This window comes from Mandrillus leucophaeus, unplaced genomic scaffold (assembly GCF_000951045.1).
Source record: "Mandrillus leucophaeus isolate KB7577 unplaced genomic scaffold, Mleu.le_1.0 Scaffold301, whole genome shotgun sequence".
NCBI classification, from domain to species: Eukaryota; Metazoa; Chordata; class Mammalia; order Primates; family Cercopithecidae; genus Mandrillus; species Mandrillus leucophaeus.
The window spans coordinates 960,718-968,695 of NW_012103155.1; the positions used below are offsets into that span (position 1 = coordinate 960,718).

The following is a 7,978-nucleotide window of genomic DNA, read 5'->3' on the forward strand; positions in this document are numbered from 1 at the left end:
GCTTGCAAGAACAGACTCCTCCTACACTGCCTGAGTTTTGTTCAGACTTAATTTTGATGGACTCAGGGCTTAGTGTCCCCAAGCATAAATCATACTGTCACCGAGACTCACCATCTCTGTTTCTCCGATGGCTTCCTACATATCCTTTAAGTAAGCATTACAACCACCCCATCCTCCAAAATTGGACAGTTTAAACAGGCAGGAGGCAACATTTTTCATGAAAAGATCATGTGCTTCATGGTCCTCCTGCAAACATACTGATGTCTTCTTCCCAAGATCTAGACAACGAGCATCATCTTTAACCAGTATTTTCAAGAGGCTCTTTGGTCTCAAGTGAAACCAATCAATTAATATCAAACACACTGTGTGTCTGGCTTGATAATAGGTGCTAATGGGCACACAGGAATAAAACACCATTTCCACCCTCAAGAAATGTATGTCCTAGTACTACCTAATCTGCACGGTGAAATCAGAGTCCCTGTTCACAAGGCACTTAGGGTCTGGTAAAGAGAAAGCAGCACAGGTAGGAGGACACAGAAAGACACAGTTTTCAAGGCATAATTACTAATTCTCAGCTAAACGATCACGTTGAATGAAAAATTACATTTACTTAACACGAGGGGGAAAAAACCTTTTGTTTTAAAACGTGTTCATCATTGAAACTCGCAACCTGCCAGAGAGGTGGCATGACTCCCCCAGATGGCTGAGGAAGAGAGAGATGGAAAGGACCCTGGGAGTGGAGTGTTGGGGGCAGTGCAGGCTGGGTCCCCCCAGGCCCCTGCCTCCTCAAAAACTCCCCCACACAGGAGAATCAGGGAAGAACAGGACCTACCGTTGAACTCCATTTTGTTTCACTCATGGGGGTGCTTCGAAGGGAGGGGGAGGGGAGGGCAGAAGGGATTGGGGAGGGGGTGATTATAATTCAAGGAAACCAGTAGATGGAAAATGCCTAGCGAGAGCTTATTTGGGGATGTGATTTGGTTTGTTCCCACTGTCCCTTTATAAATATTTGTGTGCTCTCATTTTAAAAAGAAACACCAGAACCATGTTTTTCTATGGTTGGACCAGTGCTCACTGCCCTTCCCAGTAGCCCAATCACACCCATGAACATTGCAGCCCCTGCCAGTTGTGGCTTTGCCAGTTCGCCTTTCCTCAGGGACCTCCAAAGTCCCAAGCCTCTGAAGCCATTGGGGAGAATGCACAGTGAACTCTGATGCTTTTGCTGGTACAGACACTTCCCGTGCGGTGCTAACCGTCCCCTGTGTAATAGTTTATGTTCTAGGATGACCAAGTAGAAGAATACTTTGAAAAAATTGATAATGCCTTCTGGCTATACAGTGAGTCTTTGTTTTGTTTTGTTTTGTTTCCTTTGCCATATCAGAGAATTAATTTGCCTGAGAGAGTGTCTTTAAGAAAATAACGGGAGCACGGAAAACCCTTAGCACTTTGCCTGAGCAGTGAAAGAAAGATTGAGCTGTGGGTCACAGAAATGTCCTTAAAATGAAACAGACTGCTGATGTCTAAATTGCTTTTCTGTGATGGAACTGCTTGTACTCTATATCCTGTTCATAATGCAGATCAAATAAGATTATACTATTATTTTTCTTTTGCCGTAGCTCAGGACAGTGGTGAGTTTCAGACTCCTCTAGGTAAGGCCCAGCTTGGCGTAGGGGTTGTGTGTGCACCTGACCTGGGAATGGGCTTTATATTTCTCTCGTGTGCACTCTTCTGTGAGCTGAGGTTCAAAGGCTAACGGCGAGCTTGGCGCTGAGGAGGCCGTGCACGGTGCACTTGGTTGTGTTGGGCTCTGCTGAACACCTCTCCAGACCCTCCGAGGACAGTCCACTCCTGGGCCCTGCCCTGCAGGAGCCAAGCAAGAGCTGAGGCAGCCACTTTTGCATTTGCATTCTTTGTGGAAAGAGAGCAAACACGCTACAGTTCTCATATATGCCACTGACTCCAGCCTGGCAGCTTCTAAAAGAGAAGCTCAGCGGAGTTTGTTAACATGGCCTCACCACTCCTCGTGGCCCCTCTGGACAGCCAGGAGGGTTGGTGGTAGCATAGCCTCACCGCAAAGGATGGAGAAACTGAGCCACAGAGAGGCCCAGGCTAGGGTATCCAGCTCCAGCCTGACAAGGTGATGGAGATGGGACCAGCATCCGCCCTTCCAGAATCTACCTAAATTGCCTGTAGAGACCACTCAAATAATGAACCAGTATGTCCTGAGTGCTTACCATGTGCTGACTACTCTACCAAGCACTGCAGAGAATGCAGAGGAAATGTAAGATACGGTTCTGCCCTCTGAGAATTTCCAATCCAGTTGGATTATTATCCTGTCTCCAGCATAATCATGTATTAATAATGTCTTTGAGCTCCAGATAGCAGTTGTCTCCCTCCTTCCTCCCTTCCTCATTAGCAGATGGGCCGTTGGGTGGGCTTCCTTCTCCTCCCATGCCCCTGCCATAGTCCTCAGCTTCCTTTCCTGACAAAGAGCCAGTCCTGCAGGGAGATATGTTTTACGAGTACATAGATATGTACACACGCACACACTCACACAGAGATACACACACAGGCCTTCTCATCCTAACAACCCCTTAATAAGCACGATTCTGACCCCTGTGACTTTCTGTTTGCTGGAGGTAGCGCTCCCCCTATAAGCTGTTCTTTAAAACCTCTTAGCCTTTCTGCGTGTGCTTGGTGTGGTGCATGAAAAGTCGATTCTTTGTGTTGCTCCCATCTAGAGGGGAGGTCAGGAGGTTTAGACCTCTGCGCTGTCTGGTCGGGAGTGGGGAGGGCTCCGAGGGGCCGGGCGGGGGCTGGAGGGGAGCACCAGCAAATTGATTCCTGGCACTTTCTCTGCTCCCCTTGGTGAGGGCTGGCCTTGCCTGTATCGGCCGGGAGACCCAGAATAGGCTGAGCGGAACTCGCCAGGGCTGCTTGTCAGCGGGGACTGCTCTGTCAGCAGGGAGAGCCAAAAAGGGCCGTTCCACCCCTGAGAGGCGGCAAGGGCTGGGCTGGGCTGGGCAGGTCAGGCCTCAGACACTGGCGGGTGGTGTGAGGGAAGGCTGGTGAGGCGGGGAGAAGCGCGGCTGCCTCCGAACCTCTCCGGCTGAACCTGCCTTGCGTTGCTTCCCCCGGCAGGTGCCCATTCTGCATTTATTCCACCAACCGCCCCGCTGCCATGGAGTGCCACCTCAAGACCCACTACAAGATGGAGTACAAGTGCCGGATCTGCCAGACGGTGAAGGCCAACCAGCTGGAGCTGGAGACGCACACCCGGGAGCACCGCCTGGGCAACCACTACAAGTGCGACCAGTGCGGCTACCTGTCCAAGACCGCCAACAAGCTCATCGAGCACGTGCGCGTCCACACCGGGGAGCGGCCCTTCCACTGTGACCAGTGCAGCTACAGCTGCAAGCGCAAGGACAATCTCAACCTGCACAAGAAGCTGAAGCACGCCCCACGCCAGACCTTCAGCTGCGAAGAGTGCCTGTTCAAGACCACACACCCTTTCGTCTTCAGCCGCCACGTCAAGAAGCACCAGAGTGGGGACTGCCCCGAGGAGGACAAGAAGGGCCTGTGTCCAGCCCCCAAGGAACCGGCCGGCCCGGGGGCCCCGCTCCTGGTGGTCGGGAGCTCCCGGAATCTCCTGTCTCCCCTGTCGGTTATGTCCGCTTCCCAGGCTCTGCAGACCGTGGCCCTGACAGCAGCCCACGGCAGCAGCTCAGAGCCCAACCTGGCACTCAAGGCTTTGGCCTTCAACGGCTCCCCTTTGCGCTTTGACAAGTACCGGAACTCAGATTTTGCCCATCTCATTCCCTTGACAATGTTATACCCCAAGAACCACTTGGATCTCACATTCCACCCTCCCCGACCTCAGACTGCGCCTCCCAGCATCCCCTCACCCAAACACTCCTTCCTCGCCTATCTGGGACTGAGAGAAAGAGCAGAGACTGTCTGAGGGCAGCCATGTTCTGTACCAAAAACAAAGAGACAAAAGACAAAAAAAAAACCCACAAAACTTAAACACAACCCCAGCAGGTGTATGTTGCTGCAAAACCTACAGACCCCCATGGGTCTGAAACATGTGTACTGTATATCTTTAGTAAGGAATAGAGAATTGGCTCTGTGTGTATACCTATTGCATTGACCTGAAAGCTGCTTTATCCAATCTTCAGAGAGGTGACCTACTGCATACTTCTACCTTCAGAGGCATGCCTCCCCAGCCACCCACTCCCACTCTCAGCCCTTCTCCGTACTTTTCTCTGAAAGGAATCTTGTCTTGTTAAACCCTAAAGAGAGTGTCCTTAATAGCAATCAGCACTTGTAAGCTTATATATTGGTGCATTTGGTTTTCTGTTGGGTGAATGTGGTGTGTGGGCGTTTGTGGATTCTGAAAGAGAAAGCCGTGTGTCGTGTGCCATGACATTTCTATTGCACATTCTTTGTACTGGCTTCTTTAACAGCGATGAACGTTCTTTTCCCTCCTGGGTTGTTCATCCACGACAGTCTCTCCCTGTGCTCCTTCATCACCTTTCCCTCTCTCTTTGACGGCTACAGAGTGGTAGGGCCTGGTGCTTAGTCGATGAAGGAATGGTAGACATCTACAGTGCTGCTGGAGATTTCCACCAGAGCGCTGGAGACCTTGTACTCAGATCTTCTCTGGCGATGAAGAGGCGAGGAATCGAGTGACTGATCTGGAAGAAATATCTTGCAGCACTGCAGCAAACATCACAGAACTTAAGTGTGTTTTGTGTGTGTGCCCACACATAGACAAATGTGTACGGTGCACACACACAGTGCATCATTTTTTAAGGGCAGATTATATATATATATATGATGTATTAATTCAGTGGTTACCATTTGTTTGCAGGAAAAAGAAATGTATGAGTGAAAAAAATTTATGGTTGATAAATCCAGCCAAGGAGATTAAAAGGGGTTTGGATAAATTCTGGGTATAAATGCTCAGACTAAAAAAAAGAAACGGCAGTTTTGCACAGTGCTGTGGTCTTGCACTAGTTTTTGTTTCTCATCTGAAAAAAGTAGAAAGGAAGAAAATGTACCTTTTTTTTACGGAATGAGTAGACTGTATGTTTGAAGATTTAGCCACAACCTCTTTGACATATAATGACGCAACAAAAAGGTGCTGTTTAGTCCTATGGTTCAGTTTATGCCCCTGACAAGTTTCCATTGCGTTTTGCCGGTCTTCTGGCTATATCGCGGTATCCTCCATGTTATTAGTAATTCTGTATTCCATTTTGTTAACGCCTGGTAGATGTAACCTGCTAGGAGGCTAACTTTATACTTATTTAAAAGCTCTTATTTTGTGGTCATTAAAATGGCAATTTATGTGCAGCACTTTATTGCAGCAGGAAGCAGGTGTGGGTTGGTTGTAAAGCCCTTTGCTAATCTTAAAAAGTAATGGGTGATTTAAAAAGAAAAAAGGAAAAAATCTTTGGCTGAGTATGTTCATTGCTTGTATTTTTAAAACAACAGAATTTCCAGTATGAAACAGGCTGAAAGAGCAGGAAGAAATGTTCTTTGTATAATAATGGGAAGTTTGGAATATAAAAGTTTATATATTTAATTTATCTATTGGAGAACTGGTGTACAGGAGGAACACTTTCTTACTGTGTTGCTGTTTTCCATCATGTGTTATCCTAAGAGTTGGGGTTTTTAAAAATCTGTTTCACCAGGGGAAAATAAAAGCATCCCTAATGTTCTTCCTCTAGTCAGTTTGCCTTGCTGAAAGCTCCCTGGGAATTAGTACAGTTCTCCAGGAAGCCCGAAGACTGTACTGTCTGTCCACACCATGGTCTCCTCAGTCCCCTCCATGCCAGCCCCTCTCCCCCACACCCAGCAGGTATGCTACACCTCCCTTTGCCAGTCATCCCGCCATGGATGGGGAGCCTGCTCGGTGCCCTGGCAAATCTGTTTACACTAAGGAGATGCCCACAGGGACAGGGAGGCCAAACCAGCTAGGGCGGGAAGCTCCCAAACCCTCAGTCATTCTCCAGCAGAGACCTTTGCTCTCGGCCGGGTTTGAAACGATGTTCAACCTCGCCACATCAATGTCTCAATAAAAGACACTATAGATAGTTATGGACAATACACTCCAAGAATACTGGGCTTATGGGTGGGTTGGGTTGTTTTGTTTTCGAGTCATGTCTTTATCCCCATATAATGGAGAATGTGCCACTTGGCTAATAATGTGTTTTCAAAATTACAAGTTCAGTGATGACAGGAAAGAGGGCTAAACTGATCCCACAGAGGCTGGTAGAAAAGGTGAATCACACTCAAGCACCAGCGGGTTAAAACCCTGAAAGGGTGGCCCTGACAATTCGGACTATAGGTTTTACAGCATGCCACTTGTGCAATAGGAGGTCTTAGGATTGAAACTTTCAAGAACAAGAGGGGGTGAAAGAAGGAGACGTTTACTGCTCAAATGCCATGCATTTCACTGCTTGCCACTGAACTTGTATTTGAATGACTTAGTCATGCTTAATATAATTGGGCAACTTTTTTAGCACTTTGGAAAGAGTCATCAATCTTTCTGGTAAATTATAAAAGTTTTCTGAGTGAGAAAAGGTGTGTTTGGAGTTTGTTTGACTTTTTATATTATTATTGTTATTAATAAAGAAAAAAAATCTACAGCATTTTTCAGACTCCACCCTAGAAAATATGTACCCCTGAATTTGGTTTGCAGTTTGATACTCAGGGAAGGATGTATTCCATAGATATCCTTTCCGTGTAAAACACTAACATCTTTGAGAAATTCACCTACCAACTAACTTCAATTGTTGTCACTATGCATTCTTCAATGAAAACTAGCTTATTTTTCCATATAGTAATGCAGTTAGGGTTCTCAGCACTTTCTTTCTTCTATCCTTTTTTTAACTCTTCATATTATGTTCAGATGATCATACTGTCAAGGTTTGTGTACATTACTGAAAATTTGTATTGTATAAAGCTTTTTGCATTACAAGGCTGTACAGGGTCATTTTGACAGTAACTGGTATATTCCTTTGCATCTTATGTTGCATTGCCAATTTCTAGTGTATCCAGTTTGAAAGTATAATATACTCTAATTAAAAAAACAAGTTGGCTATACTCTTGTTTCTTTTTCTTTTTTCATTTGCCATCCTTGACTGCTTGTTAGTCTCAGGGTTTTGTTTGTCTTGCTTTGTTCCGTTTTTTACTTCTCAGTGTATTTTAATCAGATTTCAGAAGTGTCCACTCCTAGTTTTAACTGTCACAAAATTCAAGTGTTGAACAGTGATGGTTATAATGCAAACTGTTATTATGTACATCTTTAATGGCCATTAAGGTTAAGAGCATATCCATCATTCAGGACAGTGACAGGCCAGCTCCTTCCTGAAATTACTTAGTGACATTTGAAAGTGTTTGCCAACCCTATCCTCTCCTGCTTAACATCATTTCATTGACCCCATAGCCAAAGGGGGGAAACAGATGAATAATTCCATTTATCTTAATGAAGTTGGGCAACTATGAGATTTTAATGAGTGGAAAAATTGTATGTTTTGCAAACTAAATAATAATCTATCCAAATGCAAGTAATAATAGTTCACCATTCAAGAGAAGGTACCAGAGAAAGAAACTGAGACCAAAGACAGAGAGAGAAAGAAATGAAAAACACGCTAAGTTCAAACAATTTTTTAAAATCCATTTTGTTCTATCTATTTGAGACCTTTCCATGAATCTATGATGGTTGACAAAAATATATAAAGCAGCAGAAGAGACTGTTTTGCCTGGTTTGTAATTTGCATGCTTATAAATATAATGTCCTTTGCTTATTTCAAGCAATTGTGAACCACTTCACTCTAACATTTAAAAAGATCAAATTTACTTTTTAAAAAATGAGATAATGTAGGAGAAGCCACTTTGAAAATGGCCAGTCACTAATTAGACACTATTTTCTCTTTTATTTTTTCATCCAACAGCTATTTTTTAGGTGATT

The 7,978-nt window shown here is 45.3% G+C and overlaps 2 protein-coding genes across 4 annotated transcripts in view; both read left to right on the top strand.

The window, feature by feature from the left end:
* Nucleotides 1-5,042, top strand: part of LOC105544576 (zinc finger protein 827) — a 174,983-nt gene extending 169,941 nt beyond the window's left edge. For 2 of the 3 annotated variants that reach the window (XM_011987130.1, XM_011987132.1), the window contains 2 exons: nt 1,617-1,649; nt 3,142-5,042. In XM_011987130.1, coding sequence (XP_011842520.1) covers nt 1,617-1,632 — 16 coding nt within the window. In that variant the 3' untranslated portion in view covers nt 1,633-1,649; nt 3,142-5,042. The remainder of the gene's footprint in view (nt 1-1,616; nt 1,650-3,141) is intronic. The other variant, XM_011987131.1, reaches the window with a different exon arrangement.
* On the top strand, nt 1,331-7,110 carry LOC105544575 (zinc finger protein 64 homolog, isoforms 3 and 4-like). The gene has a single exon (XM_011987129.1). The coding sequence runs from the start codon at nt 3,182-3,184 to the stop codon at nt 3,959-3,961; it is 780 nt and encodes a 259-aa protein (XP_011842519.1). The 5' UTR covers nt 1,331-3,181; the 3' UTR covers nt 3,962-7,110.
* The last annotated feature ends 868 nt before the right edge of the window (nt 7,111-7,978 follow it).